At 42.5% G+C, this 24751-nt stretch overlaps 1 protein-coding gene across 5 annotated transcripts in view; it reads right to left on the bottom strand.

Moving 5' to 3' along the window:
- RALGAPA2 (Ral GTPase activating protein catalytic subunit alpha 2) overlaps positions 1–24751 on the bottom strand; it is a 1781019-nt gene that overhangs the window by 965180 nt on the left and 791088 nt on the right. For all 5 annotated transcript variants that reach the window (XM_086927515.1, XM_086927511.1, XM_086927512.1 and 2 more), the window contains 2 exons: positions 2852–3045; positions 833–931 (listed from right to left, as the gene is read on the bottom strand). In XM_086927515.1, coding sequence (XP_086783641.1) covers positions 833–931; positions 2852–3045 — 293 coding nt within the window. The remainder of the gene's footprint in view (positions 1–832; positions 932–2851; positions 3046–24751) is intronic.

Raw genomic sequence — 24751 nt, 5'->3', positions numbered from 1 at the left:
CGAATTGCAAACCCAATCTGCGATTCAATGACAGGTTACCCAATCGTAAATTAGGCCTGTGTATATTTATAAATGCTTTTTAAGGGTCATAAATGGCCCGATTCGGCGAAATGGGCCGTATAACACCTCAAAATAGCTTTGCACCTCCGTACATTTGAAGATAGAGAACAGAGAAGCGAGCAATTCTAGAGATATACATAAAGACAAAACAATACCCCTGCACACCGGCACTCATAATTTTATCTATTTCCAGTAAAGAAGTAAAAACACACAAATAGTCTAAATATTTAAAGATGTACCATTTAAGGGCAAACAGCAGAGGATACCCACGTAGGACTGGATAGCTTTAATTTAAATAAAATAAAAAAACATTAAAAAAAAAGTACAAATTAAGATGTGTATAGTTAAATGTCAAAAATGACTTAGCACTGGTTTGAAAAACCAGCAAGCATTTAATGGGTTAAAAAGCTCATATTCGAGAATTTAAAAACATCATCAAAATGGGAGGACATCAGGTTGATGGAAACAGCAGCTCTTTAGAATCAATTTATTTTTTGAATTACATTTGCGCACACTGGAGAACGTAAAGTGCGTCACCATACCCACCAAGGCAACAGGCGCATTTAGTGAAAGGCACAGATAATTAGGTTGGGTTTGTCCAACTAATGACTAAGCTGTTACTACTTTAAATTCGAATGACTGAAGTTAACATTCTGAATATGGACAATGAAGTAACAAATTACAACCTCGTTGTGGATGGATGATACTGAATTATACTTTATTCACTCCGGTCACGCGCAGCAACACCGATGTAGGTTTTAAGCAGACTCACCTTGAACAACCATGATGCAAACATTCGCAATGGAGGGATCAGTACAGGAGGAGCTGGGGAAGACTGGTTATCCAGACTTATCGACAGATTATCTCTCGTCTGTAAAGAACAACGACATGAAGTCTATGCACATGTTTAAGTGCTGAAGGTAAAAAAAAAAGCCACACTACAGATAATTTAGCAGTTTAAATGGATAGTAACATCAGTCTACATTAAAAATTTCATTTTAAAACAATGCTTTGTTTATCCAATAAATTTGAGAACAGATAGGGACAACCACTAGTATAATTAAAATGTACACACATATGTCCATTATAGTAACAGAAAACTAAAATTTAAGACAAGCATGTTTAAGTACACTTCAATTATACTCTGAATACTGTAGCACCTGCTTGAAATATGTGTAATTTGCTTTTTATAGGTTTACCCAATGGGGCTACCATAGCATGTTCTAGCTTCTGGATTCTATGCTTCTCTCCTTGTTGATTGTATGGGTGTTATATGTTCAGGCAGTGTAGAAATGTAGAGGCTGTACTGCGCACGCTGGTGGATATTAAAATACGATTTTAGATTCACTACAGCGTCTATTATCACAGTTGTTATGGGGAGAGAAGCAGCAACAACTCTGCCTGACGCCTGCCAGTGCCGAAATAAGGGAATCGTTCCATCCCCTTATAGATTGCTGCGCGGTGTATGCAAGACTCCCGTGTATGTTATGATGAGAGCTGAAAACACTTTAAATATTCCTCACCCTAATTTGTTCAACTGTCAAAGACTTGCTACAAGGATTCACTCAACAAGTAAAAGGCACATAAACCCACTCTCAATCTCCAGTTATTTCTATATAAACTTGAGCAGGCACAAATTGTGATGCTAAATAGCAGATTTTTAAAAAATGCTGTAGTTTTGTTTCGCTGCGTAACACGACTGCCCTCTGCTGGACAAGAATCGACATACTAACAAATGGGAGAAGACAGAAAATAATGACGACAACAATAACAATATTATCAAAACCAATTTCACTACAAATAATATCAATAGTAATAATGTTGTTAACAGTAATAAGAACAACAATAATAATTTTCCAATCCATCAAAAGAATACGTGAATAATACACCCCACAGTAGACCAGAAACTACTCTCATTTTCAGTGCTTAAGCACCTTAGTTTGGTCTGGCTGGATCCTTTTATGGACTCACGGGGTAACCATGTTTCTTTGTTCATTAGATTTTGTGTTATCGCTTCCTTTCTAAAAAGTCTTGTACTTTCAGCGTCTTATTCATCACAACATGAACGGTTAGGCGTGCACCCTGTCCGCTGGAGCCGATGGAGCATTTTATTTCAGATAACTGTTTCAAGATGTCACTTTAAACAAAATGATAATTTGCTTGCACACAGCAGCTTGGTTTTTATTTATTCTGCTGTATAAATGTATTAAAAAATATCTGAATTATAAAAGAGTTCAAGTATCCTGTCCGGGAATACCAGAAAGTGCCTTAAAAAAAGCATATCATAGCTCAACTTTGCACTCGAGTCTTGAGAAGGCAAATCAGACTCACTCGGTCTCGACTCCCAAACAGCCTAGGATACCTCCACCTTATGGCCCTTCCCCTTATGTGTCACTTCGAATTCCCCAGGGTACCATTGCGGATGCCTCCAACCCCATAGTGATGCAGCCCTGTTCAACACCTCTCAGCTTTTGTTTTCGCCTTTGCATGGATTGGCTGTAATTAGGAAAAATTTACATTTTTGCACCGCCCCAGTATGCTTTATGCTAATGGCTGGCTTCCCAAAGTATTCTGCTTCCCTTCTGCTACCCAACTCTGCAATCCTTGTCCCCCCATATTCTGTGTCCCCAGTCTTACTACTGGTTGGCAGAGCCTACAGGCTTGCGGAACCCCACCTGCGACAGAGCAGGACACACTAGAGTGTTTCTGGGGAATATAAATAGCAAGAATGTCCGCCCTACGTGCAGTACACTACAAATTAACGAATTCGCAGGATAGCGACTGTAAATACCTTTGCAAGCTTGTACCACAACTCATAGAGATAGCCGAAGACTCTGGCGTGGATTTTAGGAGACCTGATATTGTTCACATCTCCAAGGATTCCCAAGATGCGCCGAAACAGAACAGCAGCAGAATCAGGATGCCAGCCAGTGAGGTTCCCGCCAGCAACTATACTGCAGTCATCGGCCAGACACTCGTTGCTGTCTGCAAATGAAGAACAGAAACATTGGACTTCATTTCTTGGCTCGTTTGCACCAATTTTTTTAAATAATTTCTTTAATTAAGCTAGAAGAAGGGACATCCACCAGTCTTCAATCAAATAATTATTTACAGTTTCTTACAGACCAGTCTGTGTATTACCAGTCATTTTGTATATACTGCATTAAACATAACAAGTAGAGCCAATAACTCGGACAGAGCGATGAGCGAGGGGATAAATGTACTGGGGGCGGTTTGATATTGTGGTGGGCAATAGGAGATATACCAGAATAATAGCACAGACAGCAGTAAAAAATGAAAACAAATCAAGATCTACAATTCATTTTCCACTTGACATGGATTCAACTTCTTTCAATTCTGGATTTGAACACACATTACAACAGAGGATCATTGTGCCCTATGTAATGGGAAATGCATTTAAAAAAATCAAGTTTACAAAGAAACAAGCGTTATAATGAAATAACCATGAAACCACTACTGGTTCAGTTAGGTGGGCCAGTCTCAAGATGTCTAAGACATTACAGTTCCGCTTTACTTGTGGTATAGCTGAAAATCTCTTCAAATGCCACCATGTGATAATTGATTTTACAAACAATGAGTGAACAGTATGCAATTGTTATTAGTTCTGTGGTCCAATCCTCTATGGTTGGAATTGTCGACCTGTTCCAATGAGGTACTATATAAGCTTTAGCTACTGCAATTGAAGTGGCAAGCAATCCATGTGTATGATGACTAAAACCCAGCGGCATAGGAAGTGGGGTGTGGGCCGTCCCGGGTGTCATCACTGAGGGGGGGGACAAAATGTCACTGAGGGAGGTGACCAAATGGCAAAGATATGTGTAACTATTTTTTTCTCCTTATTTTAATAACGTCAATGCGGGGTGGGGGGGGGGGGGGGGGGGTTGGGAGGGGGTTGACAAGACATTTTCCGCACCGAGTACCACCTGCCCCATCTACGCCACTGCTAAAACCCCCAAAAGGTCTGTAAGCAGAAGGGCCAAATGTATTGAAGGTGGTATCAAGCGTTGATCTTTTCTATGTGTATTCAGATTTTGACAGTGGCAGCTTTGGTTTCTGCATCTTCACATGCATCATCCTATAGAAGCACCGCCTTGCGTACTCTCAGAGTACCAGTACCAGAAATTAAGAATTTGTAAATTGCAATCTAGCTTCTTTAATACTCTGCATGTAAATATATCAGAGAAGACCACTCTTCCTCTGCATAGTGTTTTCAAACTATGTTCTGCCTTTTTCATCTTATTCAATTTCAAAAGGACTAGAGAGCAATTAGTTTACAAGGGCAAAGTATATTCCCGATTTAACTCCCTTATCATTTACTCTATGTTTAGGTATTGCCAAATTAGGGACAGCCGTACTGTAATGGATGAAGGACTTGTTTGTAATTATAAAACAAGCGAATCAGAGAGGATACAGGCAAATACCAAAGAATTACATATCAAAATATTCTTCTATCTCACAAAAACCTATAAGGAATCATTTATTATTCCAACTCAATGTTAGTAGTCAATATCTGCATTGACAACCAGTTTAAGAGTAAGCAGCCTGCCAGTTAAAAAACTGTATGCTGTGATAATCAAAATTAATACAACAAATGGATTGTTGTTATATGATCAACTTTGAAAATTTGTAGAGATTCATGTGAAATGATTGTAGGATTGGTATGATAATAATTGATGGAATAATACATTATTCTTTTTAAGATTTGTGAGATTGAAGACTATTTTGAAATGTAATTATTTGATATTAGCACTGTATCCTCCCTGATTCATTTGTTTTGTATTTAGGAAACTATGAATCTTTTTCGCGTTGAGGACAGCAGTGCCATGAGCTGACTTACAATACCATTTTATACAGTGTGTGACTATGTTTCATGTACCTTTACAGATTTTTTTGTTTCCGATTAGACAGTAATTTCCAATGATCATCCTATTTTCAATGAATAACATTAGTTACGGCAACTTAGGCATTCCCAAAGAGAGGGTGTAGTCCAATAAGGTCACCTCTAGAGACACACTGTAAGGAGACGCGGGTTACAATTTACATTTGCAAAGAAGTGTGATGAGAAGCAAGGTGTCTATAGTTACCCTGTACAAATAAGTCATCAGAGGGGCACAACTCTATTGCGTCTTCTTGAACCAACATTGTTCATCTGTTGGATGAGTTCAATTTCAGGACACTTCTGTAATATACTTTATGATTGACCCTCGGTACTATTTTTTTCAGTGAAATTCTCCCAAAATAAAGAATAAAAAGTTAGAAAGCCTGCTAAGAGGAAAAAAGGAAAAACGCTTTGTTCTGAACCCGGTGAATTTGGAGTGCAGAGGAGTGTTTTAGTGCGCTTTCACTCCACTACTTGTATTTGTCAAGGAAACGGAATGTTCAAGTGACAGCCAAGCAACGTAAAAGCAGAGGTAAAAGCAGTACATTTCTATTAACACTATTATGGAGCAATCTTAAAATCGCTGAAAGAGCGCGGTTCAAAGATTTAACCCTTGGAGTATTTCAGACCCCAAAAAAATCTCAATAAAACTAGAAACGGACAGCAGTCAGATCTTGAATTTAGTATGAGCTAAGTCAAGCTCTGGGAGCAGATGGCAAAGATGCCGTCTTTGGCTGGGTGAATCGTCAGAGAAAAGGCTGAGCAGCAATCCTACCTTCCGCTCTATTGAAGTCAATAGGGTTTGCTCGCAATATCCAGGCAAATGACTGCAGGGAAGCAAGACATTACGGTGCCTGGGTACGAGGAGTGACATGAAAAGCACCAACCACGATTATCACATCACCTACCACCATGAACTCTTTACTCAAAACTGTCTTTGGTACCCAGTGCCCACTATGGAATAGGAATATTAGCCAGAAGCACCATTGCTTAATTTGCAGAAGGATAAAATTCGGGTCCTAAAGGACAAGTTATTTACCTTCAGTAACGCCTTATCTGGTAAAGACATGATATAGCTGCAGATTCCTTACCTTTGCAGTTACAGGCGTCAAGCTGGATCCAGAAGATTTTTGATAGCAGTACCCCTGCGCGCCGGTAGGTGGTGTCAGTCGATTCCGTGTGACGTCATAAGTGTCATGTTAGTCATCGTCGTGACGTCCACGTCATCAATAGAACGGCCACTCCGGCACGCTGACGTCACAAGTTTCCAAGCCAGTAGCGCGGAGCCATGAAGTGACAGACCGTGGTGTACTAAAAAAGGCAACTAGGGCCCTGAAGGGAAAAGCCCTAAACACTAGAACCAATCTGCAGTGCAGGGAGGATGAGTGGGTCGGTAAAGAATCTGCGACTAGATCATGTCTCTACCAGAGAAGGAGTTACCGAAGGTAAGTAAATTGTCCATCTGATAGAGACATCTAGCCGCAGATTCATTACCTTTGAACAGGTTCCCAAGCAATGCCATCCCTGGAGGAGGGACTGCGGAAAGGTATGGATCAGGAAGTCCTGCAACACAGAGTGACCAAACAGGCCTCTGCAAACCTGGAAAACCAGCAAGTGGTGTCTGGCAAACGTGTGCAGAGATGCCCACGTGGCCGCTTGGCAGATATCCGAAATGGGAAAATCATGCTGGAGAGCCGTGGTGGCCGCTTTTGCCCTGATGGAATGGGCTCAAAGCCCTTCAGGAAGATCTTTCTTCGCTAAAGCATAACAGATTTTGATACAGAGGATAACCCAGCGGGATATAGTCGTCTTTTGGACAGCACACCCTTTCTTTGCACCCACGTACCCTATAAATAGTTGGTCATCCACCCGGAACTCTTTGGTCCTATCGAGGTAGAACGATAACGCTCTTTTTGGGTGCAGACGATGGAGACACTCCCATTCCTTGGAAGGGTGCGGAGGTGCATAGAAAGTGGTTTAAGTAACAGACTGCCCCATATGAAAGGGTGTTACCACCTTAGGTAGAAAAGATGCCCTTGTGTGAAGCACCACTTTCTCTGGAAAGACCGTCAGGTAAGGAGGCCGTGATGACAGTGTCTGCAGTTTGTTCACCCTCCCGTCAGAGGTTATTGCGACTAAGAAGGCTGTTTTGATGGTGAGCAACCGTAGAGTGCAGATGTGCAGCGGCTCAAACGGTGCACACATCATAAAGGTGAGAACTAAATTAAGGTCCCACTGTGGCATGATAGAAGGTGAAGGGGGAAACAAGTGGGATAACCCTTAAAGACTCTATGCACCAAAGGGATTTGAGAAGAGAAGGCTGGTCAGGCAGCCGAAGAAAAAGAGGAAATGGCAGAAAGATAGCACTTCAAGATGCCAAGAGTAAAGCCCTGCTGGGCCAAGGAAAGTATGAACAGGAGTATATCAGATAAAGATGCAGATAGAGGGTTAATATACCGTTCTGTACAATATTTACCAAATGTGGACCATAGGCATTGTGGAGGGACACCTGGCTGCCAGAATAACCTCACAGACTTTTGGAGGAAGGTCGAAAGCTGCCAGAAGTCGCCGCTCAATCTCCACGCAAGGAGGCGGAAAGTGGACAGGCTTGGGTGGAGAACCCTCCCCTGCTTCTGCGACAGGAGATCTTCCCGAAGGGACAGCCAGATTGGAGGATCGATGCTAACTTCCAGAAACTCGGGATACCAGACTCTCTGTGCCCAGTCCAGAGCCACAAGAATGACCTGTGCCAGGTCGCTCCTGATCTTCTTTAGCACTCTGGGGAGGAGTGGTATGGGCGGAAAGGCGTACAGGAGGTCGGAGCTCCACTCGTGACGAGAAGCATCGCCGAGCTAGAGCCGCCTTGAAAACTCCAGGGCGCAAAACTGTGGACATTGTGCGTGCTCTACGGAGGTGAATAGATCTAATCAAGGCTCTCTCCACTGCTGAAAAAGGTCCTTGCAACACCTCTGGATGGAGATGCCAGTCGTGATTCCCTAGGCACCTTCGGCTGAGTTAATATTCATAGTGGAAACTTGGAGTCTGTTTAGGAAAGGAGACAGGTTAAAAAGCCGAAATTAGCAATTAATAAGAAATCGGTGAAGACTCAAGTTAATGAGTTAATATCACAAGTAACATGGATGCTCTGATTGAGGAAACGTTTTGAGAGGTACTTTGTATCCACTAGAAAAACGTTAAACTCATCAGTTTTATGGCACTAGTAAAATGATAACTGGATGATAAAGGAAAACAGTTTGAAATGTACCCTACTTCTTCATCAGGGAACTGAAGTGCAGATCTGCAATAAATGACCTCTTCAGTGAGCACTTATAAAACATATAACAACAAGAAGGGTTTTTGGAGTAAATGGAAAAGGGCGCTCAGCTACTGTTGACGCAAGATAAGTAAGATTCTCAATAGTAGGTGTTGGTGCATGTAGGCGAGGGGATAAGCCCTATAACCCCTCCAAAAAAGAAGGAAAAAAAAGGAGCGGGTGTGCTTCCTCCGATAGGTACCCGGATTGATGCCGAGCGGTATCCCGTGTTCCGGAACACGGGATACCACTCGGCATCGAGGCAGTTGGCGAGAAACCAGAGAAATACAATCCGGGTAACTATCGGAGGAAGCACACCCGCTCCTTCGCTACTACTTGCGGCTGCCAGCTGATCACTCATAGCGGAATCATCTTCCTCTAGCTTTAAAGAGCTTCTTTCTTCCCGCTGCAACTTATCTCAATTATTTCAAGACTGCATTGGAATTAAACAAGGAAACACTCGCATTCTAGTTTTTTACCGGAACCCGGAGTAGCCCACCTTTGACTGACACGCTCCACATGGTCTAGAGCCCAGCCGGGTTGGAAGTATCACCGGCCAAGCGACCTTTTCTTCTTTCGTTTGAACCCTACAGCCCTGAGGAGTCGCACTATTATGCGACGAAACACGTGTCGGCTGGCTGCAAAAGATATTAAAGAAGACTTTCATTGAGATATTTTTCAAGATATTGTGTTTTCTCTGACAGCTATAATTGTGTATTACTTTGAAAATGTGTCCATTGAGACACGGATCACTTATAAAACATGACTTCTTTTAAGCCCCGCTTTCCGAATTAGGGCAGAGGTAAATAGAGAAAGGATAAATAGCTACAACAACATCCAATCTAAACCTAACATTTAGAGGGGTAGGATGATGCAACCTCATTTACACATGAAACTAAAGGGTCTCTGAGACCTAAAATAAATTATCGGGCTAAAGTGCAGGGGTGAGGACAGGCAAGAGACATGATCTTGTTCTTTGCTCTTGTTCTTCAGGTAGCGTAACCTATCAAGCTTTTCATTTCTCACCCTCACATGTGCATAATGCTAATTTGGGGCAGCACTGAGCCATGAGAGATACTGAGACTTTTGGAGCATGAGAGAGGCTTGAGGTTTGAAACCCTTCTCAAAACTATTCTCTTCCGGCCTTGGGGTAGGTGAAAACGGGACCTTTAAAGGTATTGTAGGTTCTGTTGATTGCTGTTCCCATTAGTATTTCGACTAGTTGGCATAATTGTACGACAGTTGGCCAAACGACTCCCATTAAATGTTTGTATTGGTTCTGCTCCTGTTACCATCTAGGTTGCAGATTATATTGCCTTTACGCTACTCTTTGCGTAAACACATACAAGCCTTCAAGAGAACAAAGTAGACAAAACACCATTTATACACACAACCAGTGTATACTCCGCTATCACGTGGCTCAGAACACTAAGCACTAAGTAACAACTACCAACTGTGCACACTAGATAGTTAATTTCGTATATATTCATCACAGAACAGATATGCCAGTTATTTGCCTATCACTGTGTTTACACAACAAATCCAACCATGACACATCGCACTAACATGGAAAAAAGCACATTGGACAGAACTCCTAACCTAAATCCATCACTGCCGTCCCAAGTATGCCACCTAGCTGATGTTCGCTGTACACAGCCACACTTGCTACCAACAAAGCACACACACAGCCACAACACCCCTGATCTTCATTCGACCTAGATGTTTGAGCAAATAGAAAAGCAAGCAAGCCTTAATCCAAAGCTCAGCAAATAAGTTGTGATGAAGCGCGGACATCAATGAAGTTCAAATAATAAATCAATCTGACAATAAACGATGAAACAAGATGTAAACCGTATCCCGATCCATCTCAGATTTTCTCCTCAAGATCTAAAAAAAAAAAAGTATGGGACCACCCCCTTTTTTACTTCGTTTAACACTCGACTTAAAAATGACTTGTACCCGACTCTGCGTAACAAACTTTTACCATACAATGAGTGTCATTTAACTTCTGTATGTTCTCCACTTGACTGTGTACACAAAGTACTCAAATATGCTTACAGAAATGAAATGATTGTGACAAAGAGATTAGCCCTGTGGGCAGTAGCTACTGTTGCCAATAAAACTTGGTGGGGCAGCGCAAGGGGAAAAATAATATATATATATATATTTTTTTTTAGAACTTACCTGACGCTCTCAAACACCACCTCAGTGCTCCTCTGCTCCAGCCGCCTCGGTGCCCCTCTGCTCCCCTCCCGACCCAATCCAGATGTCGCTCTCATGCTATTACCCAGCATTCGAAAAGGGCCGGGATTGGTCTGAGCGGGCTGAAATGCAGCTCAGTTAGGGACAGGGAGCCAGTGCCTCTTCTCCCACCCGGCTGTGCAAGACAGCTGGGTTGGAGAAACGTAAGTGTGCATGTCGGTTTGGACATCCTAAGACGGCCCGCCAAACCGACGCGCACCTACCACTCTTCCTCACTGGGCCTGGCTGCTGCAGAGCATGGCCCCGCCTCTCCCTAGACTGTGTAGAGTATGTGAAAAATAAAATGCCAATAACGTATTTTTATTATTTTACATTTTATTTGCTGCCTTCCGGAAGTGGGGCAACGCTCCTCCAGCATGGGGGAGGAGCCTTCCCTGCCTGTGATAGTCTGGAATTCAAACAACCGCTTGAAGGTAACCAAGAACTTCAGACTCGCAGCAAGCCAAAAAAAGTGCCAGCGCCCTTGGCACATATATTTCTCATGGTACTTGTGCCCTGCATGGTAAATATCAGCAAAAACAGTGAGGAGATGGGGTCTAGCCGTTAAACCGCTGACCCTGGACCCCAAAAATCTGATTCTAATCCGGACTTTTACATTCCACCAGCAACATTATGTGATTCTGTGCAAATCGCTTCACCTCCCTGAGCTCTAATTTGTGGAAGTGTAATTGTGTAATGTTAAAAAAAAACTGTTCAATATTATGAAACAAAAAGCAACGTGTGGTTAGTTATGTCCCAATAAATTATCGCTCAACGGTCTAAAACACGCTCCATACCATAGTGTTCTATATACAGCACCTTACGCTGCAGATGTACTGGCTACAAAAATGTGCTCTGCTGAACCTTAGAGTCAAATAAGCACTAGATCAAACACTTAAAATATAGCAAGCATTATTAAGTTTTTGTTATCATTTTATTTTGCAATCATAGGTCACAAATTAAGAAGAAAGAAAACAATCCAGCACCTAAATTCTGCAGTCGTGGTTACCGTAAAAATGTTACATTTAAAAATACATTATAGGTATTCCAGACCATTACGAAAGCATCCTTGCAGGCAGGTGTTCTGAGAAGTGGCATACACACCCTTTTTTAATTTTAATGCTCATCACAGGAAAATATGAGTTTTTTACATACAAAAGTTGTATTGCATTTGACTTTGAAATACTATAACCCGTAGCTCTATAATTCCTCAGTGTACTTCCAAACGTTACTTCGCCCATTCTTCCCTCCAGTACTTCCACCTAAAACCAAGAAGATATGAATATTGGAGGTGGGGATGTTTAACTACCCTAACTGCAGTACTCGAAAATTGAGAAACTGAAAGTGTGTTTGTGATCCCTGCCGCAATCTCGGCAAACCGGGCTGGTGAAACTGCAGGATGAGTATGCATGTTTGGAATGTGGTACATGTGCAGTGACACACGGGGAGCTTCAACAGACAGACACTGGCCTGGAGAGGAACGAGGACTTCAAAACATATATTCCATAGGTCTACCAGTTTGGTAATGTCCATATAGACAACAAGTCCTTAACACGATTTAAAAGATTTGCACTCTTTGGAATTATCTTATCATTTAACAAAAGAAAAAGTATATTCAAACATTCGTTCACAAACTTTTGTAAAGCTGTACAGTAAGCGCTTTAACACCCATTAGAGGTAACACGTGCTATATGAATGCAAACCTTTCTTCCCCTTTTATCCCTCCGCTTTCCTTCTCACTCCAAATAACTGACTAATATCCACCACTGTAATTACTTTCATATCTCACCATATTAATTCTCCACTAATCAATCCTTTATGGGCTTCCGGAGTAGCGTGATTCAACATCCCATCAGGGGTAACAAGCGCTATATAAATACAGACCTTTTTTCCTCTATCCTTCTGCAAACATTCCAAATCCAAATAACTGACTAACCTTTCCACCACTTAAAATGTACTTGCATGTTTCACTATACTAATTCAACACTAATTCCTCTATGGGTCCCGGAGTAGCGTGCTACTCGCTGAAAAAGCGCTTCGACGCCTCGTCAGGGTTAGTAAGCGCTATATAAATGCAATTACAATACAATACTACTGCCCGCATGTAATCAAACCATGAACAGGCGCGAGCAATGAAGAGAACAGGCGCGAGCAATGAAGATGTTTGTGAAACTCCATCAGTCTTTCGCGCCACCTAGTGGAGTCGGCTGTGAACTGCAAGGCGACATCCTAGGTACCCAAAGCAAGGACTCCGGATATCTTTAGCTTACAGTGGGTGAAAGCGAGATCTGCGGAGAGAAAGGCAACTTCGCCAGGTGTAACGGGGAAAGTTGAAACGGGCAACGATCCTTCTTTACAACAAAAACAAGCTACTGATATCGACTTGCAAAACCAAGAGAAACCCTATCGAGGACATCGACGTCACCAGCTGGGAGAGTGACTGCCTCGGGTCCGTATGAAAAAAAAACTATGCCATTGTAACACACTCCTACTGACACCAGGGGGAAATTTCAACACGCAGAATCACGTTTCCAAATGCGCAGCTGTGGGGCAGCTTCTTGCACCTCACTGAAGGAGAGATCGAGGCACACACCAACCCTGTTCCCTTACGGCCTCCCCTGAATATGTTATATTTGACCAGGGAGCCAGGCGACTCAATGGTCTATTATCAATGCTTGTTTACTGATCTATCATCTATGCCACCTCGCCTGAAGTCTGCCAAGCCTCCATGTCGGCTCGAGGGAAAGATGAAACCTAGACTGGTCAACACAAAAGCGGTGCAAACGATTTTAAAGAGAAGAAACTGTTGAGTATGTGTCTGCATACCAGCTTTACATATTGCCGCAAAATGTTGTTTTAACTGATGGGCGTGCTGCATTGCTGAAACGCTGTAAACGAGTTGTAATGTTGTGCTTGCTCAAAACCCTGTAAGCCCTGTAGATGCAATGGGACATCCCAGGAACCGTACATACCAAATAGAAATTAAATAAAGCTGGATAAATTAACTGCACGTTGATTCCAGGACCTTGGTTTTTGCTATGCCTTCTAGTTGGCTGGGAAATTCATCTGGACGAGAAGAGCTCCCCCAAAATATGAGAAATTCCCATTTGTAAGTAATCCATTCATGCAGGACCACCTCGAGCACTGCTGTGCCTCACACATGCTGCCCACCGTGTTCCTGGAGGCGGTTTCTTACATGCAGGGTTGTGAAACGGCACATCTTTTGGGACAAGGCTGGGTTGGCATTGTGAAGCACGATAATGGGGTACAACCCTACATTAATGGAGTACAAACCTACATTAATGGCAATTTTCCTGATCACTGTGCCCTCTTCTCCCTCCATCCCAACAGGTTGGGAGTCTGACTGCACAGCCTAACTCAATGTGAGGGTAGCACAGCCTATGCCGGCTAGGCTCCAGACACCTGGATTAGGCAAATCATCCTGTCCGAAAGCTGCATCTAGCAAGAAGGGAGACGTCAATTATATATATTTTTTTGGGTTATACTAACCATCGGTTTCACTGTGGTGCCCCTTTCTCCACTCAGCATATATGCACCCCCCACCCCTGTTGATATTAACCCTGCGGTTACCAGGAGCAGCTCAACCAAATTTATAGTGCAAACTTACAAAGAGCCTTCTAGTCCATCTCATGGCTATTTACTTTTGTCTTGCCTAAATGTGCCACATTTTGCTATCTGGTGTTTAATCGCAACCGTTTATTCTCAATCTATAGAGAAATAACTGTTTTTATTGGTGTGCTTTCTAGGAGGGATTTAGTCCCAGTGGCTGTCTCGGGAGTTGATGAACTTTCATCCCTCCCCTGATAGAACAAGTATATGTTAGTGTGGGTGCATTTAAACAACACATTCACCAACCTTGTCACCACAAGAACTCATGAACGATCAGTTTCACCCCAGTACCAACTGGGCTTCTTTCTTGAAGCAGTGGAACTTTTCACCTCAGTGTCTCTTTCCATTTAGACTCCATTCACTTCGGTGAGAAATAGATATCACCAACAAGGACTGCGACAGCCGAGACCTCAGTTCCTCTCTCTGTGGTCACTGGGTTGACCACTTTCAATATTATTCTTGAAGCAAGGTCACATCCTTCTGACTGTTCCTCGCTCCTCTTCTTTACGCTTCTCTGCTTTGTTCCTCCACTTTCTCCTCGCTACTCCTTCTGGTTTATTCTCTCCTCTGTTCTCTGCTCTTTTACTCTCCTCCTCTGCCGCTCTCTCCTCCATTCGCCTTTCCTCTACTCCTCCGTTTTCCCCTGTACTTTCTGCTTCCATTACGCTTCTCTGATGTTTCTTCCTCATGCCTCGCATCTGCTTTGCTCCTCAGCTCTCAACTCACATCTCTTTGCCTCAGTTCCCCTACACATGTGATACATTTTCCACCTTCCAACAACATTTCTTCTCTGCGGTCTCACTCTCAGGCAAGGGATACCCAGAATTAATGAGACACAACCACCTTTGGCGGTGATTGGTGGTTCACAGGGAGATAACCTAGGAAGGACACCGGATAATGCCTCCATGTTAATTGCATATTTTCCAGCCATGGAGGACAGAATATTTGGAAGGGTTTGAGACCAACTCTACCCATCTGTACTGGAACACAGACTACTAGTGGCGGACTCAGTCAGCTAACATCCGCTTTTCCGCAGCGACAGGCTAAGCGGGAGCATGTCTCTCCGAAGTTCTCTCCGGGAGCATGTCTCTCCGGGAGCATGTCTCTCTGAAGTTCTCTCCGGGAGCATGTCTCTTGGGAAGTTCTATCCCAGGACCGACACTCTGTACTGTGTGTGCATTGAAGGGATTCAACATGCCTTATGCAGGGAGCTGGAAGAAGCAGAGTTGGAAGGTACACCCACATAGCAGCAGCATCATCCTCTACGGTCTTCTCATCAGCTTGGACGGAGAATTGGACAAAAAGACATTAGAAATCTGGCAGCAGCCAAGAAAATAGGAGACGAGACCTGGCCAAAGGTGAACTCTTAAAGTTGCGCATCAAGCATTACCTTAATTTTTGTCCTGAGCAGGGTCGCATGGTCCTCCCCTTATCACAACCAACTCTTGATGGGCACTATTTGTGTACAGAATTATCTTACCAAACCTCGATGGACTAACTGATTTCCTGTGAAATTGTATGGTGTAGAATTTATAAATAAGGAAGCCTGTGCAACTGTTGGATGCATTGCAATGCTTTCAAAGTCTCTATTTTTCGTTGTGTTCATCAACCTTAGTATTCGTTTTTTTGTCATTGTTTTTTGCTCTTTCTTGCAGTTCACTCTGGATGTTCTCAGGTGCTCTTTTTGCACGGCTTTTTTTGTTCTCTGGTCAAGGGTGAGCTTGGAATGCCTTGTCTCATCAGCCATTCGTTGCTCCAATCAACATTTCTCTTCTTTGCCAGTGAGGGTTTTGTTAATGTCATTTTCGGTTTCTTTTCATTGACTCCCAAGGAAAAACGTGACTCATTTTCATCTATGAATTAAGTGCATGTGGAACCGTGACTACTGAGAGAAGTCACCCTTTCCACTGACAAGCAAGAAAAGTAAAAGAAAGCTGGCAACTGCATCCAGACCTTGACTGGCTGTGACGCGCAAATCTTCAGCTCTACAGTTTAGCCATGAATCTCTCACAGGTTTAGCCTCAGGAGCAACATGTTAAGAGTTACAACAGCTCCATCATGAAAATGAGACCTTGAAACAAACATCAGCATTAAGGTCTTCGAACATCCCAGTAGTTCCTTCTGGGGCCACTCGTTTAGTGGGAATACTACATGGTGCACTTCACTGTCAGCCCTACATAGTTTCCTCATGAGTAAAAACAAATTAAGGAGCTGCTTTGGCTCAAACCACACTCTTAACAACAGCTTCAGACATTTGTTTGCATTATTATGCTCTTTTTTAGTCAAATGTAAACGTATGTTTAATCGGCCATATATTGAACATTCAGCCAAGGAGGCACTTTGTGGAATCAAGCAGGGTAATATGGATGTAACTTAAGTATCTGCATCAGTCAACTAGTGGCTGAGACAAGCTGGGTAGAGACAACTCAAATAACATTTCTCAAGAAGGGATGTAAGGAAGAAAATGAAGCAATAGTTGGCCTGCATTAATCATCCCACCATATTCGCCGACCTTACTGAATTAGTCCTGTTAATCAAACATACTATGAAAAAGATGCAATGAGAACAGGAAGACACAATACAATGTGGTGAAAGATATTTAGGTCCTTCTTGTGATAACTCTCGAAACATGGTATGTGGCTGTCCAATAGATCATCAAACTGCTTTGGGAAATGTCAACACCCATATCCTAGGAGGGAGAAAGGGAGGGATGTGCATTTACTTTCACGTGTTGGATTCTCTGTTATTTCTTAGGATGACCAACTATTTCTCTTACAGACTTAGAAAAGATTTTGGAAACTAAGGAAGTATGGACTGTAACGGTTTCTTCACGTCTTCACTGCTGGACTGCATTACATGCAGAATGTTTGTAGACAATATTTGGGCTTCCAAGAACTACATTTTGAAGACGGCTAAAAAGACCACATGAAGTATTCCAGAAGGTGGATGGATCACCCCCAGACTCAGGACCAATGAAAGACATTGTGTTACCCTCACAGATCTCCTTTGGTAATTACAGAAAGACACTTTCATTGATTTAATAGTCTCTCCCAAATAGTTAATCTTTGGAATACTCTAGATGAAGAGGCACAGCTCCTACACAGACCGTGGAACAAGAACTAGGGTGTTGTCATCAGTGGTTTTGCATTAGGTTAGTGATCACCCAAAGAGAAAGTAAAAAGTACCACATCTTCTTCTCTCATCTATGACCAACGTTTCTTCCTTCCCATTAACATGCATTTTCTACATTTTTAATCAAATCTCTAGCTCCTCTGTACTGAGAGTATTACTGTGTTTTTCCTACTGAACCAGGCTCCATAATACGCTGTGTACAAATTAACTATTACAGAAAAAGAAAAAGAGATCCATAAGCCATATCTAAAAGAGAACTTGCAGAATGTAGTGATTGTATGTCCCTCTTCACTTAAAGTGGCACCACTGTTTTTCATAAAAAAATATGCTAGATAGTAAGACTATGTATAGACTATAGAGGGTTACATCAACTTAGGACCAAGAACTGTTACCCTTTACCACTTAAGGATATTTTGTTATTAATACGAGGAGTAAGGATATTCATAAAGCTCGACCAGCGCAGTGCTCATCTTTAGCACATAAAAGAGTGAACAATGGAAAATGGCCTATTGCACCCTCTTATGGACAAATTGTGTACCAAGTAATTCCATTTGGACTGTGCAACTCTCTTGCCTTTTTCCAGCATTTCATGGATCTTGTGTATGCCAACATCCTGAACCACTTGCCTAGAGGACATCTCTCAATGAACTGAACAGGTGACTATAGTACTATAAAGACTTTGCAACAACATCAGCAGTCCTCATCAGCTGTCCTCAGAAGTGTGAAATCAAGAAGGGCAAATTCAATATCTAGAATCCGGACTGAATGCCTCTGGTCTTTCTATGTATCTTAACAAGATATCAGCCATTCTTGGGTGCACTCAAACCTTTTTAGGTTTGCAAACGTTTATCAACAATTCATCAAGGGGTTTGTACACCAGACTAGATATTACTCACATCCTGAAGAAATGATGAAAGAATGATTACAATGGGATGACCAAGCAGAGTTAGCATTTAATTCTGGCAAAAGACGATAAAAGGTTAACTGTAGAAAAGGACACATAAAGAAGTGCAAAGAAGGCAGTTTTATTACTATTATAGGCAGAAACGTGGGCTAGCAGAGCTTGTCTCCTATTTGTCTCACAGACTATTAGAGAGTGAATTAAATATATCAGTCTTGGAAAGAGAGTAAGTAGCCAGGAAAACAGGTAGTACCGAATTAAGCTTGGTTATTGAGCACTAACAACCATTTTGAAATTTGAAAGAACCAAAGACATTTATGTACAAGTAGCTTGCAATGTAGGAATAGCTGTCAAGGCACGTGGGTGTTCTTTTTCTCACTGTATGAGCTCATCATGACCTATATTACTGGTTTAGGAAATATCCCGGCATGAACTTTATCCCATCTTTATGTGTACAGGTCTGCATTCAATGGCCAACCTCACATAGTGTGATCAAAATCATTCACTTATTTCTGAACAAGGTTTTGGGAATATAAGCTACAACCAAAAGAGCTAGAGCAGTGGTTCCTAACCTTTTACTTGTGTGGACACCAAATTAATCATTACTGGAAGCTAGGGTCCCTAAGCAATTTTTATGACTTGAACATCAAAACAATAAACAAAAATACAGAAACTATAAATCAAACAAATGATTAAATATTGTATTTCATTCGCAAGTAAAAAAAAATATACAAATATCAATATTTTAATAGGAATGTTGGAACTTTTCTAAATGTATAATTCTAAATGGTGACGCGATATTCTAGACTCAATAATAACAATTTGCCATTTGTTGCTCCTAAAGCTTTTTTGGTTGTTGGCACATTCATGGTGCTTCGTTATTGGCTACCAATCCTCAATACTTTACTTTGATGCTAAACCCACCTGTGTCAGACTCTTCCGAAACTACGATGCAAGCAGGTCTTCTCAAATGCATCTACGTTTGAGTAAACTAGGGTGCAAGAGGGAAGAGGCATGGTGGCAGTCTCAAGGAAGTGTGAAACGGAGAGCAAGTCACAGAGTACCCCTCATGTAGATCCTAGAACATTACCATGCATACTGCCTTCCTCTCACCTCTGCCTGCTCCACAACTGTGTATAAATGCAAGAACCAACTAAATATTACCACCTTTTCTGCATACTCTATCACGATTTTACCAATCCAAAGTGGATTGTTATAGATTTCCTGTGATGCTGTAATCAATAAATTTCACATTGACGAAAGCTAGTGAAACTGCCGGATGCAACAGCACACATTTAAAGTCCCTATTTTTCCATCAAGTTCGTCTACCTTAATGCAACGTTGGTCATTGATTTTTGCCTTTCTCTGATTTTCAAGTGGGTTTCCTTGAGTTCTTCTTGAGACTTTTCCAAGGAGACACTTGACACTTCTTGTAGAATAGAAGTGCAAGTGGCACTTTGGCCACAGAGAAAAATCACCATTCCTTTGGGCAAACAATAACCGTGGAAAAATATGCCTGCTATGCCCGGCCCTTTACACAGGTTTCTGTCCCATATACTCCTTAGTGCAGTGCAGACAGGATCAACAGATGGTGTTTTTGGCTTCGGTGGTGGTGCTTGGTCGATACCTGTGCTGGCAGGTGCTCGCTGGAGCCCTGATCAGGCCTGGCAACACTTTGGTCAGATGCAGTCCCCGCCACCCATAAACTGATCACAACTTTTTGTTTTGAACTTTTTATTTTATTTTGTTTTATTCTTTTTCACAAGAATAAACTGTTTACAACTTAAGTTGTTGCAGCCACCCACCCTTACTTGGGTGAGCACACCTTGAGCAGCTGTAACTCCTTCACAGGCTGATTACTTTGGCAGATGTAGCTTTGCAGAGACAATCTTGAATGTGGCAGTGGTAGTCATCCACAGGTCAATCACAACTTGAGCAGGGATGGCCATGCACAGACTGATCGACCGAGTGGGAGATGCAGCCACCACATGCCGATCACAATATGCAATCATAGCCCCGACGGGCCTCAGCAATTGAGACCAAGGTGTAGCTCGCGGAATACCTTTGAGTATGAAAAGAATATAGCAAACTGTCAACATCATTGGATGATGTCATCAGTGATGTCATGAATAAGGTCACTTGAGATGTCATCAGTTATGTCATTTAACATGTTGTGAGTATCTTTCAGCCATGTAAGTGTGGGGATCAGCACAGGGCATGGGATCTGGCCAAGCCCTGTGCCCAACCGTTGGCCACACGCAACACGGGGTTGGCGCGCATGCATCAGAAAGCCTAAACCCCTGGAGGCGTCTAACACCCCACTGCGCATAGCCTTCGGCCATGTCACTCATGACATGTTCAATTACATCACTGATAACATCAGAAATTACATAACTGATGACATCTATGTGCATGTTTAAAGTTGCATTTTCACCTAACTGTAACATACCTTTAATCTTTGTTCCTATATATGAGATATATAAACGTATTACTGGAAAACAAAACAACGGATAAAGTTACATTATAGTTGGGTGAAAATTTCAGTGACAATGTAACGTTTTAAACAAAAAAAAAACACTAACATTCACCTGTTACATTTATCTCTAGTACCTATAACTCCTGCCCCAAGGTAACTATAACTTGCGCCACCGCCATTACAAGTCTTTTCAGCAATGATGTTATTGATTGGGTTATATAACTTATCATGAGTGATGTAATATGCTGGGGTAATTAGCTGTGTGAGGGAGCAAGTTCTAGTTAACTTAAAGCACAACTTATAGTTACTAAAGATAACGATACCTAGTGAATTTCAGTGTTTTGTGGGGGTTTAAGACATTATGATGTCACTGAAAGTTTTACCTAACTATAACGTCCGTTTTGCCTTTGTTTTTTTCAGTGAATTTCCAGGTTTTACATTTTTTAAAAATGTTAAGTATTATTTTGTTACCATATGTATAACCAACCACCGCCACGCACGGCTGGCCTACGGTTAGGCCTTGAAGCCAATCCCTCGCAGGCAAGCAAACCCACACTGCCCGCAGCCAAAGTTGCGAGGTTGATCACAGGGCCTGCATCCAGCCCACTGTGAGCAACCAATCCCACACCATACATGGCCTTCTGGCATGTGCAGTTTGTCTAGCAGGTCCTGGACCCGCTCCAGCAGACCTCATCCCCTGTGGCCCATTTGTCAAATAAAGGGGTGCTTGTGCGCCCCCGCCACCCCGATCCTTTGCAGGTCTTGGAGAACCCCTGAGTCCTATTTCTTTTTTATAAACATGAAGAGGAGGGGGTTGCGTCCCCCCTCCTGAACTGCTATGGGCCCCAGAGACCCCAACCCCAGGGCTGTACTTTTATTTTATTTTTTTAAGGGAGGGGGTGCACAGCCTCCAACACGGAGTCTCCGCAACTCCAATGACCCCATCCTCAGAGCCGTTCTGTTTTTATGTTTAAAGGGAGGGGTGCACAGCCCCCCTTGCTGACCCTCTTGCGTCCCATGGCCCCCTTCCCCTGGGGCGGATGTGCCCCCCCCCTCCTCAATCGACTATGGGCCCCAGGGACCCAAACCCCGGTGCCTTTATTTTTTATTAGGGATAGAGGGGCACACTCCCCCTCCCCAAAAGTGGACCTGGGGACCCCATTCCCTGTGGCCTAAAGTTGTCGTGGGTGGGTGACCCGGAGTCCACCCAGGACACCCAACAAACAGTATGTTGGGGTCTGCAGGGAAAGCCCCAGGACCCCTGCGGCACCATCGGCTCTCCAGTTGCACTCATTCTAGGTGCTTCCGGATCTGGAATTGCTCCCGCCAGCCAGGAGCAGCTGTTTGTGTTTGCTTCCACGGGGCAGGAGCACTAGGCGTTTCCCGTAAGAGCGTGGGTAGAAAAACATAAGTCTGCTTCTACAGGGCAGAAGCATTTTCAAAGGTCCTGCAGAGTGGGAGCACACTAGTCTTCCCTGCCCCTGTGTCCCGGTGGTAGGCTCCCCAGGACACTAGGGCCTTTTAAGGCTCAGGGAGGGGGGCCACGGATCCCCCTACCCTACAGTTGGATGTCTGCCCTCATCCAGGGGGTAATGGGTTAGAGAGAGGACTTGAAACTTTTTAATGGCACGACCCCACCGTGAAACAAAAAATCACCGGGGCCCACACTCAAAATATTTGACAATAATTCTATTAAACTGGCAATGTTTAAATATGTCTAGACTTACTTAAAAATTGGAGTAAAGTTCTGTTACCGTTTGAAAAATGCATTCAAATACATGATTGCAAAACATACTATTCTTGTCAGGCAGGCCTTACAAACGTGTAAATGTATCTACAGTGTGATTATTCGAAATGGGGGTGGGGGTTTTTGAAGAATATTTGTAGTCCCTTCCCTTTCTGTCACCTTCTACTTGCCAGGACATAAAAGACAAAAGATGTTTGTGATGGCCCATTGCAGAGCGGTTTACAGCAGCACATTTTTTTCTGCTGATAAGGCACTTATCAGCTTAATTATTCTTTTGGCCAGAGCCTGGCACCCCCTGGGAACACTTGAGGCCCCCTAGTGGGACCCACCCTCCAGTTTAAAGAACTCTGTGTTAGAGTATACCCACCGTGCCCAACTACAAAGTTTTCCTCGTGCTGCAGCCAATCATAGTGCTCGTTCTTCTGGCAGTGTTACTCCTGTGGGTGCGAGTTGGCAATAGGGGAAAAAAGTCCCCTGGGCTAACCAGAATGCTCTGGGTTTTTTTTTTCACAAAAGAGACCCTTGAACACAACCCTCCCGATATATAAATATTTTTGTGCCTTATTATTTCAAAAACTACTACGCAGACTTACACCAAATTACAAAAACCATGCTTTCTGGACAAGAGGTAGCATCCTGCCAAATTTGATGTAATTCCATTTAGCAGTTTTCGAAGCAGTGATTCTTAATGGAAAATAAATAGGGATATTTTTTTGGGACACTACTAAACCCCCCCTCCCCCCACCCCCTTTTTCTTGACCCCCGCTTCACATATCACCCCAAACCGTTCCATGAAGAAACTAGTTCGAAAAAGAGAATCATTTTGGAAACGTTGGTGAAGATTCATCAAACGGAACCAAAGTTATTAGCAAAAAAAAAGGCATTTCTTGAACGAACTATAAGTATAACTCCCAGCGGAAACTGTATATATTTATATATTTTATTTCGAACAGGAAAAAGAAAATGCCAGAATTCACAAACCAAGCTATTCTTTACCACCTCAGATGTAACCCAGAATTATTAGCCTTTCAAAAAGATCTAAAAACTCGCCTCTTCAAACTATACTTTGCTTACTGAATGCTACAACCTTCATTTTCTGTTATATTCATACATTTACTTTTACATTATGCCATTCTCCAATACTTTTATATATAAAAAAAGCTAACATTTTATATTAGCTTCAGTGTATTTTACGTAACACACAATGCTGCACTGTGACTACTAGTAAGTACATAGAAAATAACTGTGTATATGTACGATATATATATATATATATATATATATATATATATATATATATATATATATATATATAATAACACTAACCAAAGAGCGCTGTACAGGATCCAAGGCAAAGACACCGTCAACATGTAAGCTGAAGGGTAAATGGCTTCTAACAGTGAAACAATCTGTCTTCAGCTCTTTCCTAATTTGCAACATGGCTGAGGCAGCCCTGATGGCTACGCAGCGAATCATCTATAAATGCCCATGAAATGACTGAACAAGTAAATGACATAATAGTACCTCATGGTGATCGTGACCCAAAGGGCATGTAGGAGAAATAAGTGTCAATCATGTGTGACGAACAGACCATTCTTGGAATTGCATTGTAGCTAGTATATTAAAAATGGAGACAGAACATCAACATATTGGTACTCATTACTTCGCCTTACAATACTTGTACTGTAGATGCATGATGTATATAGTGAGCCAAATATAGCATCAACAGCAGGCTACGGTGCAGTTAAACTACGCAGTTTTCCTCATGCGCGTCTAGGATGATAATCCACTGCAGGTATCACGTTTCAGTGTACCTTCCATACACATGGGGATCTGATCTATTGAACTCAGTACACAGGAGCTTTACACTGCTATTTCAAGGAGAGCTGAATATGCAACACATTACCTGGAGAAAAAAGGTCACTGGGAGAATTGACTGATCTGATGATAATCTGCCTAGGCTCACTTTCACTCCCCATCCCTTCTTATTAACAAAATGCAAATAAAGATTTTTAGCAATAAAACAAAAACACAAAGTATAAATATTTAGCCAGTACATGGAGGTGTTCAAAAGTTGACTCTTGCAACTAAAACGTGCCAATGCTGCATGTTCTCTGCGCAATCCACTGTTGCCCGCATTTAGGGGGTCATCACAATGTCAAGCGGAATGCAGTCAACAGGCCACAGGTGGCAGTCTGTCCGACATCCTGGGAATCAGTTCGACCGCCGGATTACAATACCGGAAGTCGGAGCACAGATGTCGGGGATAGGACCGCCACCTCCAACAGGATCAAAGATCTCGTCGGGACAGCAGGTCCGATCCCTAACCCTACAATGGGGGCAGAGCCTGC

This window comes from Lissotriton vulgaris, chromosome 6 (genome assembly GCF_964263255.1).
Source record: "Lissotriton vulgaris chromosome 6, aLisVul1.2, whole genome shotgun sequence".
Lineage (NCBI taxonomy): Eukaryota > Metazoa > Chordata > Amphibia > Caudata > Salamandridae > Lissotriton > Lissotriton vulgaris.
Note: the sequence above shows the minus strand (reverse complement) of the source record. Positions and strands in the feature narration are given on the sequence as shown.